Source organism: Hemiscyllium ocellatum (genome assembly GCF_020745735.1).
Source record: "Hemiscyllium ocellatum isolate sHemOce1 chromosome 38 unlocalized genomic scaffold, sHemOce1.pat.X.cur. SUPER_38_unloc_4, whole genome shotgun sequence".
In the NCBI taxonomy this organism is placed as follows: Eukaryota; Metazoa; Chordata; class Chondrichthyes; order Orectolobiformes; family Hemiscylliidae; genus Hemiscyllium; species Hemiscyllium ocellatum.
In genome coordinates, this window is record NW_026867522.1 from 410,489 (window position 1) to 428,478 (window position 17,990).

The window sequence follows — 17,990 nt, forward strand, 5'->3', positions numbered from 1 at the left end:
GAAGTGATTGCTAGGCCTCTTGCTGAGATATTTGTATCATCGATAGTCATGGGTGAGGTGCCAAAAGACTGGAGGTTGGCAAACATGGTGCCACTGTTGAAGAAGAGCGGTAAAGACAAGCCAGGGAACTATAGACCGGTGAGCCTGACCTCAGTGGTGGGCAAGTTGTTGGAGGGAATCCTGAGGGACAGGATGTACATGTATTTGGAAAGGCAAGGACTGATTAGGGATAGTCAACATGGCTTTGTGCGTGGGAAATCAGTCTCACAAATTTGATTGAGTTTTTTGAGGAAGTAACAAAGAGGATTGATGAGGGCAGAGCAGTAGACGTGATCTATATGGACTTCAGTAAGGCGTTCAACAAGGTTCCCCATGGGAGACTGATTAACAAGGTTAGATCTCATGGAATAAAAGGAGAACTAGCCATTTGGATACAGAACTGACTCAAAGGTAGAACACAGAGGGTGATGATGGAAGATTGTTTTTCAGACTGGAGGCCTGTGACCAGTGGAGTGCCACAAGGATTGGTGCTGGGTCCTCTACTTTTTGTCATTTACATAAATTATTTGGATGCGAGCATAAGAGGTACAGTTAGTAAGTTTGCAGATGGCACCAAAATTGGAGGGTGTAGTGGACAGCGAAGAAGATTACCTCAGATTACAACAGGATCTGGACCAGATGGGCCAATGGGCTGAGAAGTGGCAGATGGAGCTTAATTCAATAAATGCGAGTTGCTCCATTTTGGGAAAGCAAATCTTAGCAGGTCTTATCCACTTAATGGTAAGGTCCTAGGGAGTGTTGCTGAACAAAGAGACCTTGGAATGCAGGTTCATAGCTCCTTGAAAGTAGAGTCGCAGGTAGATAGGATAGTGAAGAAGGATCAAGGTTTGTGCGAAGATTTGTAGCTCGGGTCTCGTTGTTGTGGTTCTGTTCGCCAAGCTGGAAGTTTTTGTTGCAAACATTTCGTCCCCTGGCTAGGAGACATCATCAGTGCTCTGGAGCCTCCTGCGAAGCGCTTCTTTGATGTTTCTTCCGGTATTTATAGTGGTCTGTCCTTGCCGCTTCCGGGTGTCAGTTTCAGCTGTCCGCTGTAGTGGTTGGTATATTGGGTCCAGGTCGATGTGTTTGTTGATGGAGTTTGTGGATGAATGCCATGCCTCTAGGAATTCCCTGGCTGTTCTCTGTCTGGCTTGCCCTATGACAGTAGTGTTTTCCCAGTCGAATTCATGTTGCTTGTTGTCTGAGTGTGTGGCTACTAGGGATAGCTGGTCGTGTCGTTTCGTGGCTAGTTGATGTTCATGTATGCGAATTGTTAGCTGTCTTCCTGTTTGTCCTATATAGTGTTTTGTGCAGTCCTTGCATGGTATTTTATGAAAGTAACCACCCCAACACACACAAACGAAGCTGCATCAGAACACTATTCAAAAGAGCCACAACACACTGCAGTACACCAGAACTGCGAAAAGAGGAAGAGGAACACCTATACAAGGTACTCGCCAAAAACGGATACCCGCGCAACTTTATCAACAGATGCCTAAGAGATAGACCACGGAACGAGGACATGCCACAACCAAAAGGACTAGCCACACTACCATACATCAGGAGCGTTTCAGAACTGACAGCCAGACTACTGCGACCCTTAGGACTCATAACGGCACACAAACCAACAGCCACGCTCAGACAACAACTTACTAGAACAAATGAGCCGATACCCAACATGAGCAAAACTAATGTAGTTTACAAAATACCATGCAAGGACTGCACAAAACACTATATAGGACAAACAGGAAGACAGCTAACAATCCGCATACATGAACATCAACTAGCCACGAAACGACACGACCAGCTATCCCTAGTAGCCACACACTCAGACAACAAGCAACATGAATTCGACTGGGAAAACACTACTATCATAGGGCAAGCCAGACAGAGAACAGCCAGGGAATTCCTAGAGGCATGGCATTCATTCACAAACTCCATCAACAAACACATCGACCTGGACCTAATATACCAACCACTACAGCGGACAGCTGAAACTGACACCCGGAAGCGGCAAGGACAGACCACTATAAATACTGGAAGAAACATCAAAGAAGCGCTTCGCAGAAGGCTCCGGAGCACTGATGATGTCGCCTAGCCAGGGGACGAAACGTTTGCAACAAAAACTTCCAGCTCGGCGAACAGAACCACAATAGTGAAGAAGGTGTTTGGTATGCTTTCCTTTATTGGTCAGAGTATTGAGTACAGGAGTTGGGAGGTCATGTTGCGGCTGTACAGGACATCGGTTAGACCACTGGTGGAATATTGCGTGCAATTCTGGTCTCCTTCCTATCGGAAAGATGTTGTGAAACTTGAAAGGGTTCAGAAAAGATTTACAAGGATGTTGCCAGGGTTGGAGGATTTGAGCTACAGGGAGAGGCTGAACAGGCTGGGACTGTTTTTTCTAGAGCGTCGGAGGCTGAGGGGTGACCTTATAGATGTTTACAAAATTATGAGGGGCATGGATAGGATAAATAGACAAAGTCTTTTCCGTGGGGTCGGGGAGTCTAGAACTAGAGGGGCATAGGTTTAGGGTGAGAGGGGAAAGATTTAAAGGGGACCTAAGGGGCAACTTTTTCACGCAGAGGGTGGTACGTGTATGGAATGAGCTGCCAGAGGAAGTGGTGGAGGCTGGTACAATTACAACATTTAAGAGGCACTTGGATGGGTATATGAATAGGAAGGGTTTGGAGGGATATGGGTCGGGTGCTGGCAAGTGGGACTAGATTGGGTCGGGATATCTGGTCGGCATGGACGGGTTGGACCGAAGTGTCTGTTTCTATGCTGTACATCTCTATGACTGTTATGAGTATTTATTGCAGCACAGTTCTGGCAATCCACATCTAACTGCAATTGCAGATAGGCGGGGTTCATGTCCAACTTCGTGATAGAGAACCCCACTGTCAGCTTTGTAAATTCTCTCCGCGAAGAATCGGTTATTTATCGAGCTTCGAGAAGTGGTTTCTGGTTTGTTTGAAATCCCCCACAAAGGCGAACCGAATCATTGGGCTTCAAAACTGACTTGATGATTCCTTCACCTTCCAGCCTCCTGATTTCTGTCTCTACTTTTGCCCGTAAGGCAGACGGCACTGGTGGGGCCTTGCAGAATCATGGAATTGCTTCCTGGTCAACATGTCCTTGGCTGCTTTCATTGTCTTTAGATCTTCTTGAAAAACGTCTGGGTATTTAATTACAACTTCACTGAGGCAGCCATTTTCTAGTCGAAAAATGCTGAGTCAATCAAGGTGAATCTTTCACAAGCAATTTCACCCCATCAAGCTTTGGTCTGAGCTTTTTCCTACAATTAGTATTAACTCAAGCAAGAGACTGGAACTGAAGTTGTACCCTTAATCTGTGAAGGTTCACAGGTATCTAGTTTCCCAACCTAGCTGAGACCTTACACAATCTTAAGGTTCAGAGTCCAGAGTGAATTTTGTGGTCACTGAAACAGTCATGCCAGTATTAACCTCCATTAGAACTGGGTGACCATTAACCAGACGATTGTTTTGATTAGTTCTGATTTGAATGGAGCTCAGCAATTTAACTGTTCCAAGCCGGATGGAGGTGAGCTTTCCACTGTTGTACCCTCCTGGATACTGATTGATGCATTCTCTTACTCTATTCAGATCTAGTGGAATGTTTTGCCTGTCTTAAGTCCACATACCAGCAGAAACTGCAATGGCTTGCCAGCCTGGATAAAGACATTTTTTGTTTTTGATTTGATTTGATTTGTTATGTCACATATGCCTGGGGACAGTGAAAAGTTTTGTTTTCCATGCAGTACAGGCAGATCATACCAAACAAAAGGTATTAGGGTAGTAGAACAGAGCGGGCAATACAATGTTACTGCTGTAGAGAAAGCACACAGAGAGCGAGATGAACATCAGTTTTTAAATTTGAGAGGTCTATTTGGAAACAGAATAACAGTAGGGAAGACGCTGTTCGTGAGCCTGTCGGTACTTGTGTTTAAGATTTAGTATCTTCTGCCCGACGGAAGAGATTGGAAGAGATTATAACTAGGGTGGGAGGGGTCTCTGATGAGGCAACAGGAAGTGTAGGTAGAGTCAATGGATAGAAGGATGGTTTGTGTTATGGACTGGGCTGTGCACACATTTTCTGTCATTTCTTATGGTCCTGGGCAGAACAGCTGCTGAACCAAGTGATGGTGCATCCAGATAGAATGCTTTCTGTGGTGCATCTGTAAACTTTGGTGAGGGGCCTTATGGACATGCCAAATTTCCTTAGCCATCCGAGGAAGTAGAAATATTGTGCTTTCATGACCATAGTGTCACAATGGGTGGACCAGGATAGGGGTTTTGGAGATCATCACTCCTAAGAAGTTGATGCTCTCAACCATCTCCACCTCAGCACCATTGATGTAGACAAGGGCGTGTCCTCCACTCCACTCCCTGAAGTCAATGACCAGCTCTTTCATTTTGCTGAGGTTGAGAGAGAGAACATTACCTAGTTTAGAGTGGTGGTGGAAAAGCACATTAGGTCAGACAGCATCCGAGGAGCAGGAAAATCTACGTTTCAGGCAAAAGCCCTTCATCAGGAATGACAGGCAGGGAGCCTCCAGAGTAGAGAGATAAATGGGAGGGGGTAGGGCTGGGGTGAAGGTCGCGAAGAGTACAATAGGTAAATGGGGGTGGAGTTGATGGTTATAGGTCAGAGAGGAGGGTGGAACGGATAGGTGGGAAGGGAGATTGTCGGTTAGGACAGGTCATGAGGATGGTGCTGAGCTGGAAGGTTGGAACTGCGGTAAGGTGGGGGGAGGGAAAATGAGGAAACTGGTGAAGTCTAGGAGAGAACATGATGTTTATACCATGCCACGGAGCCCTGTACCTTGTTCCTGTATTCTGACTTGTCATTGTTTATAATCTTTTAGCTGAGGTTTAGCTTTGTTTTGGGATTTCGTTGTCAGGTCCTTCTGTTCAGGCTTTGTCCTGAGTGAGACTCTGCAATTGCCTTCACTCCCGCGGTGTCCCCCAAGCTCAGTTGGCCTGGTCAGGGGGTCCACTTCCATCAACATACCCTGTAATTCCACCTGCACATTTTCTAATGACAAAGCCAGCTATAGTGCCAATGTGAAGCCCAGTTGGGTTTCAGTCACCAGGTGCTCATTACAGTCACTACACCTTTAGTTGAGTCAAGCCTCTGTCTCTGCAAGATAATTCCCTTTTAGATCCACAACGCTGCACACCATTCTGTCCACTTGCTGTATTTTCATGACAATTCCTTGTGCTCCCTTTAAACTTCTTTTTCTCCCTTTGGTCATTCTTACTTTTCTTCTTAATTCTACACTTCCTGTGATAGTGCCTTGTGCCATTACCTGACTTTTCATAGCTTCACTCTCTTTCTCATCTCTTTCCTGTCCCTTTCCCATCCAGGCAGTTTTTGCACAAAGTTCTCCACCAGTTTTGCAGTTTTTCCCGTGGTACAATCTTTATCAAAGGGACGGCTGGAAAATGGGAAGCCTTCAGAAATGAGATAACGAGAATCCAGAGAAAGTATATTCCTGTCAGGGTGAAAGGGAAGGCTGGTAGGGATAGGGAATGTTGGATGATGAAAGAAATTGAGAATTTGGTTAAGAAAAAGAAGGAAGCATATGTCAGGTATACACAGGATAGATCAGGTGTTTCCTAAGAAGAGTATAAAGGCAGTAGGAGTATACGTAAGGGGGAAATCAGGAGGGCAAAAAGGGGACATGAGATAGCTTTGGCAAATAGAATTAAGGAGAATCCAAAGGGCTTTTACAATATATTAAGGACAAAATGGTAACTAGGGAGAGAATAGGGCCCCTCAAAGATCAGCAAGGCAGCCTTTGTGTGGAGCCACAGAAAATGGGGGAGATACTAAATGAGTATTTGGCATCAGTATTTACTGTGGAGAAGGATATGGAAGATATAGACTGTAGGGAAATAGATGGAGACATCTTGCAAAATGTCCAGATTACAGAGGAGGAAGTGCTGGATGTCTTGAAATGGGTTATGGTGGATAAATCCCCAGGACCTGATCAGGTGTACCCGAGAACTCTGTGGGAAGCTAGAGAAGTGATTGCTGAGCCTCTTGCTGAGATATGTGTATCATCAATAGTCACAGATGAGGTGCTGGAAGACTGGAGGTTGGATAACGTGGTGCCACTGTTTAAGAAGGGCGGTAAAGACAAGCCAGGGAACTATAGACCGGTGAGCCTGACCTCAGTGGTGGGCAAGTTGTTGGAGGGAATCCTGAGGGACAGGGTGTACATGTATTTGGAAAGGCAAGGACTGATTAGGGATAGTCAACAAGGCTTTGTGAGTGGGAAATCATGTCTCACAAATTTGATTGAGTTTTTTGAGGAAGTAACAAAGAGGATTGATGAAGGCAGAGCGGTAGATTAGATTACTTACAGTGTGGAAACAGGCCCTTCGGCCCAACCAGTCCACACCGACCCGCCGAAGCGCAACCCACCCATTCCCCTACATTTACCCTTTATCTAACACTATGGGCAATTTAGCATGGCCAATTCACCTGACCTGCACATCTTTGGACTGTGGGAGGAAACCGGAGTACCCGGAGGAAACCCACGCAGACACGGGGAGAACATGCAAACTCCACACAGTCAGTCGCCTGAGTCGGGAATTGAACCCAGGTCACTGGTGCTGTGAGGCAGCAGTGCTAACCACTGTGCCACCGTGCCGCCCCATATAGATATGATCTATATGGACTTCAGTAAGGCATTTGGCAACGTTCCCCATGGGACTCTGATTAACAAGATTAGATTAGATTACTTACAGTGTGGAAACAGGCCCTCCAGCCCAACAAGTCCACACCGACCCATCGAAGCGCAACCCACCCAGACCCATTCACCGACATTTATCCCTTTTTTTCCCCTGGAGCGTCGGAGGCTGAGGGGTGACCTTATAGAGGTTTACAAAATTATGAGGGACATAGATAGGGTAAATAGACAAAGTCTTTTCCCTGGGGTGGGGGAGTCCAGAACTAGAGGGCATAGGTTTAGGGTGAGAGGGGAAAGATATAAAAGAGACCTAAAGGGCAACTTTTTCACGCAGAGGGTGGTACGTGTATGGAATGAGCTGCCAGAGGATGTGGTGGAGGCTGGTACAATGACAACATTTAAGAGGCATTTGGATGGGTATACGAATAGGAAGGGTTTGGAGGGATATGGGCCGGTTGCTGGCAGGTGGGACTAGATTGGGTTGGGATATCTGTTCGGCATGGACAGGTTGGACCGAAGGATCTGTTTCCATGCCGTACATTCATACATGACTCTATGAATCATTGATGTTTGCTCTTTTCCGTAAGGATAGTCCTCATTTCCCTCACTGTTACAAACCTGAATGATATTGTACCTGTCAAAATCCAGATGACCTCCCAGTGAAACAGACAACTGCAGGACCATCAGAGCTAGTTTTGGGATGGGTAGTATTTTGTGTCTGTTCCATCCTGTGGATTAGGTATCAGTCATGCTTGACTGGGGGTGGAATATTTGCCTGTATCTAGGCATCTTTATTATGCAGCTTTATTCAGAACGGATGACAGAGGCTCTCATCAATTCGATCATCTTTCCAGATTTTCAAATCCCTGCCTTGTACATTCAGCAGCTCTTTCTAACATTTAGCTGCTCTCATGTTGCTCATTCATGCTTGAAACATTCGTGTTGCTTTTCCAATTCCTTTTCCAATTGCTCTCACATTTCTATTGTGTAGTCACCTCCTGACTGACATTGTAATTAGTGGAGAGTGTGGTTACCTCTGTTAGTAGCCCTCAGAGGCAGGAGGTTATCTGTTTGAATCCATTAGAGTTCTGCAGCTCAGTTTTCAGTGTAATACTGATGAATGGCCACACTGTCAGACAGCTTTTCAGATATTAAACCTGTTTGAGAGATGTAGAAACTCTGATGTCCAAATCAGTATTTAACTCATATCGATTTAAAATTGTATTCATTTTGGGGGATGTAGGCACTGCAGGCTGAATCACCTGGGTGTCCTGCTCAGACCATTTCAGAGAGCAGTTAAGTTGTTGTTACTGTGGGTCTGGAGTCACATGTAGGCCCAGACTGGGTGAGGATAGCAGATTTCGTTTCCCAACGGACATTACTGACACCAAAGGGTTTTCACAACAATTGATCATTTTTAAAAATTCATTCAGAGGATGTGAGTGAGTCTGACTAGACCAGCATTTATTGCCCATTCCCAGTCACGCAGAGGGCAATTGAGAGTCACCCACATTGCTGTGTGTCTAGTGCCATATCTATACCTAGACTGGGTAAGGACAGCAGGTTTCCTTCCCTAAATGACATTAGTGACCTAGATGGGTTTTTCTGACAATTAACAACAGTTTGGTGGTTATTACCTTCTTAATTCCAGATTTTTATTGAATTCAAATTTCACCATCTGACAGGATTCAAACATGGGCACCCCAGAACATGACCTGAGTCTCTGGATTAATGGTCTAGCAACTGGCCATTGCCTCCAGCGTTATGGTCACTGTCATGGTCATTGACTAGATTTTATGAATTGAATTTAAGTTCCACCTGCTGCTGAATGGGATTTGAAACTGTGTCCCTGGAACATTATCCTGGCTATCTGGATCACTGCAACAGTGACGTTCCCACTACACCACCATCTGCCCTCACCAGCATCTGCTGGTCCCTGAGTGACAGTGACTGCCCCTCAATGGAACCACAGAAACCATTCACCCCCATCCTATCTGCCCCATTACCCCCCTGAAAAAGCTCTGTGTCATGTGAGGTGTGTGAGACACCAGGAATTCCCCAGTAGATCCCTAGTAGATCTCCATTCCTCTCATGGATTGCCCTCAACTCTTCTTGATCCATCATCCATTCCATCTTCATATTTTATTGTCACAGTGACCTTCTTAGAAAAAAGCAGGTGCTTTTTGTGAAATTGCCAGATCCACCTTCCTGAAGTGAGATGGTGTTGTGTTGATGATTTTAGTTGTCTCTCTGGTTGTTCAGAATGGACTTGTGCTCTCTCGTGAGCCTGAAGTGACAGAACATTCCTGACTGCCCATTACTGACTTCAAACTGGGCAACAGCAGTTCAGACCCACAGGTTAACAGGTTAAGTTCAGATTTTCACAGTAATAGATGCAGGAGTAGGCCATTTGGCCTGTCAGGGATGTGTTGCTGGAAAAGCACAGCAGGTCAGGCAGCATCTGAGGAGCAGGAGAATTGGTGTTTTGGGTAAAAGCCCTTTTGTCAAGCCTGCTCAACCATTCATTAAGATCATGACCGATCTATTCGTCATCTCAGTTTCTCCTACCTGCATTATCCCCATAACCCATAATTCCCCTACCATACAAAAACCCATCCAACTGTAATATATTTTGAATATATTTAATGAAGCTGCTTGTACTGCTTTCTTGGGCAGAGAATTCCTTGGATTCACTACTCTCTGAGAAAAACAGTTCTTCCTCATCTCTGTCCTAAATCTACTCCCCCTAATCTTGAGACCATTTCCCCGTGTCCTCATTCACCCACCAGCAGAAACAACTTGCCTGATTCTATCTTATCCATCCCTTTCATAATTTTATATGTTTCTATAAGCACCCCTCTTATTCTTCTAAATTCTAGAGAGTACAGTCCCAGGCAGCTCAACCTCTCCTCACAGGCCTCCAGAATTAACCTGGTGACCCTCCTCTGCACCACCTCCAAAGCCAGTGTATCCTTCCACAAGTAAGGAGGAAGTAATGGAGTATTGCACATAATCCTCCTGGTGCGGCTTCACCAACACCTGGAACAATTGCAGTAGACCGTCCCTGGTCTTAAATTCAATCCCTCCAGCAATGAAAGCTAACATTCTGTTTGCCTTCCTGATTACCTGTTGCATCTGCAAATCAACTTCTAGCAATTCATGTACGAGTGCTCCTAAGTCCCTCTACGCCACAGCATGCTGCAACCTTTCACCATTTAAATAATACTCTGACCTACTATTTTTACTTCCAAAGTGGATAACCTCACATTTACCAACATTGTACTCCATCTGCCAGACCCTTGCCCACTCACCGAACCAATCTAAATTCCACTGCAGACCCTCCACGCTCTCTGCACAGTTTGCCTTTCCACTCACTTTAGTGTTATCAGCAAACTTGGAGATTTTACCCTGGGTCTCCTCTTCCACATCATTTATATACATCATGCAGAGTTCGGGCCGAACACCGGTCCCTGCGGGGCCCGCTCACCACTGATTTCCACCCAGAAAAACACCCATTTACCCCGACTCTCTGCTTTCCATTGGTTAACCAGTCCTCTATCCATGCCAGTACATTCTCTGCAACTCCATGCATTCTTATCTTACGGATGAGTCTTTTATGCGGCACTTTCTCAAATGTCTTCTGAAAATTCAAGTATACAACATCCACCTCTTCCTCTCCATCCATCATACTTATTACATCCTCAAGGAACTCTCGTGAGCTTGTCAAACACGACCTTCCCTTCCTGAATCCATGCTGTCTCTGCCTGATGGAACCCTTTCCATCCAGATATCTCACTATTTCTTCTTTCATGATAGCCTCCAGCATTTTCCTGACCACAGATGTTAAGCGAACGAGCCTATAGTTACCTGCCTTTTGTCTATATCCTTTTTTAAACAGTGATATGACATTCACTGTCTTCCAGTCTGCTGGGACCTGCCCAGAGCCCAGTGAGTTTTGGTAAATTATCACTAATGCTCTTCTCTAACTTTCATCATTTCTTTCCACACCTCGGGGGGCATTCCATCGGGACCAGAGGACTTGTCTACCTTTAGTCCCAAAAGTTTGCTCAACACTACCCCTTGACCTGTCTTAAACATTGACCATAGAAAATTGGAACAGATGTCGGCCATTCAGCCCTTCTAGCCTCCCCTGCCTTTTAACGTGACCATGTCTGATCATACAACTCTAGATTCTCTTCCAGCTTCTCACCCCAAGCCCTTTGACCCCTTTAGACCCAAGGACTGTATCCAGCTCTTTCTTGAAATCATGCAATGTTTTAGTTTCAGTTGCTTTCTGTGGTAATGAATTCCATAGGCTCACCACTCTCACTCACCACTCTCGCTCACCATTCTCACTCACCACTCTCGCTCACCACTCTCACTCACCACTCTCACTCACCACTCCAACTCGCCACTCTCACTCACCATTCTCACTCACCACTCTCGCTCACCACTCTCGCTCACCACTCTCACTCACCACTCCAACTCATCACTCTCACTCACCACTCCAACTCATCACTCTCACTCACCACTCTCGCTCACCACTCTCGCTCACCACTCTCACTCACCACTCCAACTCACCACTCTCACTCACCACTCCAACTCACCACTCTCACTCACCACTCTCACTCAGCATTCTCACTCACCATTCTCACTCACCACTCTCACTCACCACTCTCACTCACCACTCTCACTCACCACTCTCACTCACCATTCTCACTCACCACTCTCGCTCACCACTCTCGCTCACCACTCTCACTCACCACTCCAACTCACCACTCTCACTCACCACTCTCACTCACCATTCTCACTCACCATTCTCACTCACCACTCTCACTCACCACTCCAACTCACCACTCTCACTCACCACTCTCACTCACCATTCTCACTCACCACTCTCACTCACCACTCTCGCTCACCACTCCAACTCACCACTCTCACTCACTATTCTCACTCAGCATTCTCACTCACCACTCTCACTCACCACTCTCACTCACCATTCTCACTCAGCATTCTCACTCACCACTCTCACTCACCATTCTCACTCACCATTCTCACTCACCACTCTCGCTCTCCACTCTTGCTCACCACTCTCACTCACCACTCTCACTCACCACTCTCGCTCACCACTCTTGCTCACCACTCTCGCTCACCCATCTCACTCACCACCCTCTTGGTGAAGATATTTCTCCTCATTTCTCTCCGAAATGGTTTACTCCCTGTCCTTAGACTGTGGGCCCTGGTTCTGGATTCCTCAGACACCGGGAACTTCAGTCACCTCAGTCAATAGACAATAGACAATAGGTGCAGGAGTGGGCCATTCTGCCCTTCGAGCCTGCACCACCATTCAATATGATCATGGCTGATCATTCCTAATCAGTATCTTGTTCCTGCCTTATCTCCATAACCCTTGATTCCACTATCCTTGAGAGCTCTATCTAACTCTTTCTTAAATGAATCCAGAGACTGAGCCTCCACTGCCCTCTGGGGCAGAGCATTCCACACAGCCACCACTCTCTGGGTGAAGAAGTTTCTCCTCATCTCTGTCCTAAATGGTCTACCCCGTATTTTTAAGCTGTGTCCTCTGGTTCAGCACTCACCCATCAGCGGAAACATGTTTCCTGCCACCAGAGTGTCCAATCCTTTCATAATCTTATATGTCTCAATCAGATCCCCTCTCAGTCTTCTAAACTCAAGGGTATACAAGCCCAGTCGCTTCAGTCTTTACATTCAGTCCTTCCTAAATTGATCCTCTCTGGTCCTGTTAACATTCTCATTCTTCCAAACACCAGTGAATGCAATCCTAACCAATCCATTCTCTCCTCATATATCAGTCCTGTCATGCCAGGACTCAGTCCGGTAAATAACCATCGCACTTCCTCCATCACCAGAACATCATTCCTCAGGTAAGGAGACCAAAACGGCACAAAATGCTGCTATATGGTCTCACCCAGGCCATTGTAAAATTACAGCAAGACATCTTTGTTCCTGAACTTGCATCGTCTCGCTAGTTACCAAACTTTGGGATTCTGGTGACATGTAGCTCAAATCTAGGTGTGTAGCTAAGCAGACTGTGCACTTGAGATCATGCTGACAGAGAGATAATGACAAGTGGCAACAATATGGAGCTCAGTGACTTTAGAAAATTAGAGCAGAAAACATTGACTTATTTAGAGGGAGGGTTGATGGCTGATGAGAAAGGATATGGGGACAGCTTATAAAGGGATGGTTAGTGTGGAGGGATGTTAAGGGGGTAATTGACACTAGCAGGGATCAGTTGAGCTGATTGATTTTTTTTTCTGCTCATGACCACTTGTTTAACTCTATGTAAACATTCCTCAGCAGCTTGTTTGGGTATGTCAAACAACTTAGACTCTGAAAATCTAATTGAGCCTATGACCAAAGTTACCCTCCAGTCAACCACTGGTGAAGACAAACATTTAAATTCGAGTCACCAAGGAGACACTATTTCCAGAAGTAGGATGGTCTGTTGGTCACCAGATTGAAGAGAACTGGGAAACAAACCAGAGTGAGGAGAGGAGGGAGGGGAATAATTTATTTTTGACACTGCATTTTGTTATCGTCGTTGGGATATGCAACCTGAAAGAGCACTGGGAGCAGATTTAACAGGGAACTTTTGAAAGTGGGGATGAGAGGAATGCGAGAAATACTGGGAGAGGAAAGATTTCCACAACAATGGAGGAGGCAAAGGGAACGGGGCAATGGGGACTAACTGGAGAGATATTTCTAAGAGCAAACACAGGCTCTGAATTGCCTTCTCCTGCTGTATCGTTTTGTTATTATCTATGATTCGATGATGGAAACATTCAGAAGGTCAAACTCAGCATTTATAACCCATTTTGGGATTCCAGAATTTGTTTCTATGGGAGTCTTTAACCGTGTGGAATTAAGACTGGATGTACATGTTTGCAGCAACTCTCTGTGTTTACTGAAGATCCTGGGATATCAGGTGGCTCTGTATACAATTCATCTCATTGACAAATAAAAACTTCACCAGAAAGCAGTTTAACGTTGTTGCATTATTGGTGGTAGCTACCCATTTTTAAAATGTGTTGTTCAAAGAATTGTCCAATCCAGCGCAGAGGATCCTCAGGGCTCACCAGACGTGGAATCAGTGCAGTTGTGACAAGTCTCGCATTAACATCCTTGATTATTTGGATTTATCCAGCACATTAGGGCTGTGTAATTAAAGCCACTCCAATTCTGGAGAGGGTACCTGATGAATAATTGATTTAGTGTCAGATATTTATAGAGGGTTCTGCCTAAAGAAAGCTCTGCATTTCTCATTTCCCATCCTCGAAGCCTGAGAGCCACCACAATCCAGGGATAATCACAGGGCTAAGTTGCAAGTTGAGAAGATTTGTGACCTTCACTATCCCAGCTAAATGACTGTTGTTAAAATGAAGCTGACTAGAATGCAAGATCAGCTCAACTCCTTTCTATTTTTTGCCAGCTGTCTCCTTGAACAGCACAGAATAAACCACAATTCAGAGATGGCCTAGAAGTTTAATCATTTCAACCCAGTTAACCTCCAGCTCAGATACCCAACTGTTTTTATTCCAGCCTCCACATTTCTCCTCCAAAGTGCAGTGCAGCCAGGTACAAGATGAATTGTCAGTCTCCAATGAACAAGGTAAAAACAATGACAGCAGATGCTGGAAACCAGATTCTGGATTAGTGGTCCTTTTAATGCTGCCTGAACTGCTGTGCTCTTCCAGCACCACTAATCCAGTCTCCAATGAACAGACATACCTGAATGCAGCAGTCTAGAGGGTGACTTCAGTATTTTTCTATGTGCTGATGTCAGTCTAATGGAGCAGTGAAATATGGCAAATACTCAGCTGCAGAGGTATTTTGGAGGAGATGGTTGTGTAGTCAGATTTTACCTGTGCCTTTGCATGCTCTTTGTTACAGTTAAGGTACATGCAGTCTTTTGGGAATATAGTTTTAGCTAACCCTCACAATCAGAGAGCCCAGCTTCTGTGTAATTCAGTCTTGCCTTGTGATACCGCCAGTAAATTCCAATGTTTTAATTCACAAAGAAAAATCAACCACATTAAGGAGAGGGATCGGAGAAATATGAGTCACAAGGAAATTTGGGAATCCTGGATCCATGAATGGCAGGTAGCTATTCTGTCGATTCAGCAAAACACAAAGAGAAATAATGTGTGTGTTTAGTGCATGTGGAATGGATTTTAGACATAAGCAGGTTTGGAATGTTGGTGTGACCACATCTGGAGAAGGGTAACAGTCCTGTTCTCTTAGTTAACAGACGCAATTCAGAGAACGTAGAACATAGAATATTACAGCACAATACAGGCCCTTCGGCCCTCGATGTTGCACCAATCTACGGAACCAATCTGAAGCCTATCTACCCTACACTATTCCATGGCCTGGGGCAAAGGAGGTAGTCTTTAAGGAAAAAAAGATTGAGCAGGTTGGGACCTAATCCGTCGGAGTTGCAAAGAAGGAGAGGGCCATCTGAAAGGAACAGATAAGATCCTTGGGGGTGGGGGGAGGACTGTTGATTGGGTGGATGGTGAGAGGATGCTTCCCCCCTTGGGGAGAATCTAGATTAGAAGTGGGCTGGGGTGGGACACAATTTTCAGACAGAGATGAGGAATTTTTTCTTCTCTCCTGTGAGAGAGGGGGGCGGGGCGGGGTGTGAGTCTATGGAATTCTCTCCCTGGAGAGTGGTGAGGGCTGGCTCATTACATTTTCATAAGGACGAGGTGGATAGATTCTTTACTGACCATTGGAATGAGTGGATTGTATGATGAAAAAAAGGGCTTGTCCAGGAGAGTGAGGGTGGCCTGACTGAAGTGTATAAGATCCTGAATGGTCATCACAAGGTGAATGTGGGAACGATGTTTCATTCTGTGGATCAGTACGCAGCAAGTGGGCACTGTTTAGCATGAGGGGTCATCGTGTTCAGACAATGATGAAGAGGAGTCTTTTCTCTGAGGGTTATGAGTCTTTGAAACTCTCTCCCTCAGAAGGTGGTGGGTGGACGGTGACTGAATCTTGTAAAGGCAGAAATGGATAGATTCTGTTAGACCTGAGGAATCGAGGGTGAGCAGGGCCGTAGGATTAGGAGAACCAACAGATCAGCTATGATCTTCTAGAATGGCTGAACAGGATCAATGGGCTGAATGGTCTACTCATATACCTGTGTGACTTCCCATCGGGATTTGTCTCCAGAATCCAGTCACTTATCTTGTTGTGTTTGATTCTTTGTAGCTGACTGCTCCAATCCTGGGTGTGTGGAAGTGGATTCAGATACTGAAGCTGTCAAAGATCAGACAATGAAACTGCGCTGTATCTCGTGTAAGAAGCGTGGGGAGACTGAGGCCATGACAGTTGCTGAGTGGGTCTTCCGCCCACAACAAAACAACACCTTTTACAAGGTAGGGGGTTCTCCGCTCAGCTGATCCACTTAATGTGTAAGGTCTGCAAAAAGGTTGGGCAATACTCTCACACTGGAGGGTAATGAACTGTGCTCAGACACTGGAGGGCAATGTGCAGTGCTCAGACACTGGAGGGTGATATACAGTGCTCTCACACCAGAGGGTAATGTACAGTGCTCAGACACTGGAGGGTGATGTACAGTGCTCTCACACTGAAGGGTAATGTACAGTGCTCTCACACTGGAGGGTAGTGTACAGTGCTCTCACACTGGAGGGTAATGTACAGTGCTCTGACACTGGAGGGTAATGTACAGTGCTCTGACACTGGAGGGTAGTGTACAGTGCTCTCACACTGGAGGGTAATGTACAGTGCTCAGACACTGGAGGGTGATGTACAGTGCTCAGACACTGGAGGGCGATATACAGTGCTCTCATACTGCAGGATAGTGTACAGTGCTCTCACACTGGAGGGTAATGTACAGTGCTCTCACACTGGAGGGTAGTGTACAGTGCTCTCACACTGGAGGGTGATGTACAGTGCTCTGACACTGGAGGGTAATGTGCAGTGCTCTCACACTGGAGGGTGATGTACAGTGCTCTCACACTGGAGGGTAATGTACAGTGTACTGATACTGGAGGGTGATGTACAGTGCTCGCACTCTGGAGGGTAATATACTGTGCTCTCACACTGGAGGGTAGTGTACAGTGCTCTCACACTGGAGGGTAATGTACAGTGCACTCACACTGGAGGGTGATGTACAGTGCTCTCACACTGGAGGGTAATGTACAGTGCTCTGATACTGGAGGGTGATGTACAGTGCTCGCACTCTGGAGGGTAGTGTACAGTGCTCTCACATTGGAGGGTAGTGTACAGTGCTCGCACTCTGGAGGGTAATGTACAGTGCTCTCACACTGGAGGGTAATATACTGTGCTCTCACACTGGAGGGTAATGTACAGTGCTCTCACACAGGAGGGTAATATACAGTACTCTCACACTGGAGGGTAGTGTACAGTGCTCTCACACTGGAGGGTAGTGTACAGTGCTCTGACATTGGAGGGTAATATACTGTGCTCTCACACTGGAGGGTAGTGTACAGTGCTCTCACACTGGTGGGTGATGTACAGTGCTCTCACACTGGAGGGTAATGTACAGTGCTCTCACACTGGAGGGTAGTGTACAGTGCTCGCACTCTGGAGGGTAATGTACAGTGCTCTCACACTGGAGGGTAATGTACAGTGCTCTCACACTGGATGGTGATGTACAGTGGTCAGTAACTGGTGTGATGGGTGCTATCAGACTCTTCGAACTGAGGGAATGCCACAATATCTGGGGCCAGTGCTCAGGGAGCACCACACTGTGGGAGCATCAGTGATAGGGGAGTGCCACACTGTTGGAGCATCACTGCTAGGGGAGTGCCACACTGTTGGAGCATCACTGCTAGGGGAGTGCCACACTGTTGGAGCATCACTGCTAGGGGAGTGCCACACTGTTGGAGCGTCAGTGCTGAGTAAGCGCCATGTTGTCGGTGTGCTGAGGGTGCACTGCACTGTCAGAGGGTCAGTGCTGAGGGTGTACTCCACTGTCAGAGGGTCAGTGCAGAGGGTGCACTGCACTGTCAGAGGGTCAGTGCTGAGGGTGTACTGCACTGTCAGAGGGTCAGTGCTGAGGGTGCACTGCACTGTCAGAGGGTCAGTGCTGAGGGTGTACTGCACTGTCGGAGGGTCAGTGCTGAGGGTGCACTGCACTGTCAGAGGGTCAGTGCTGAGGGTGCACTGCACTGTCGGAGGGTCAGTGCTGAGG

The 17,990-nt window shown here is 46.3% G+C and overlaps 1 protein-coding gene across 5 annotated transcripts in view; it reads left to right on the plus strand.

Annotated features, from left to right (window-relative positions):
* LOC132808765 (sodium channel subunit beta-1-like) overlaps positions 1 to 17,990 on the plus strand; it is a 73,316-nt gene that overhangs the window by 31,587 nt on the left and 23,739 nt on the right. For all 5 annotated transcript variants that reach the window (XM_060822210.1, XM_060822212.1, XM_060822213.1 and 2 more), the window contains exon 3: positions 16,022 to 16,188. In XM_060822210.1, the coding sequence (XP_060678193.1) occupies positions 16,022 to 16,188 (167 nt within the window). The remainder of the gene's footprint in view (positions 1 to 16,021; positions 16,189 to 17,990) is intronic.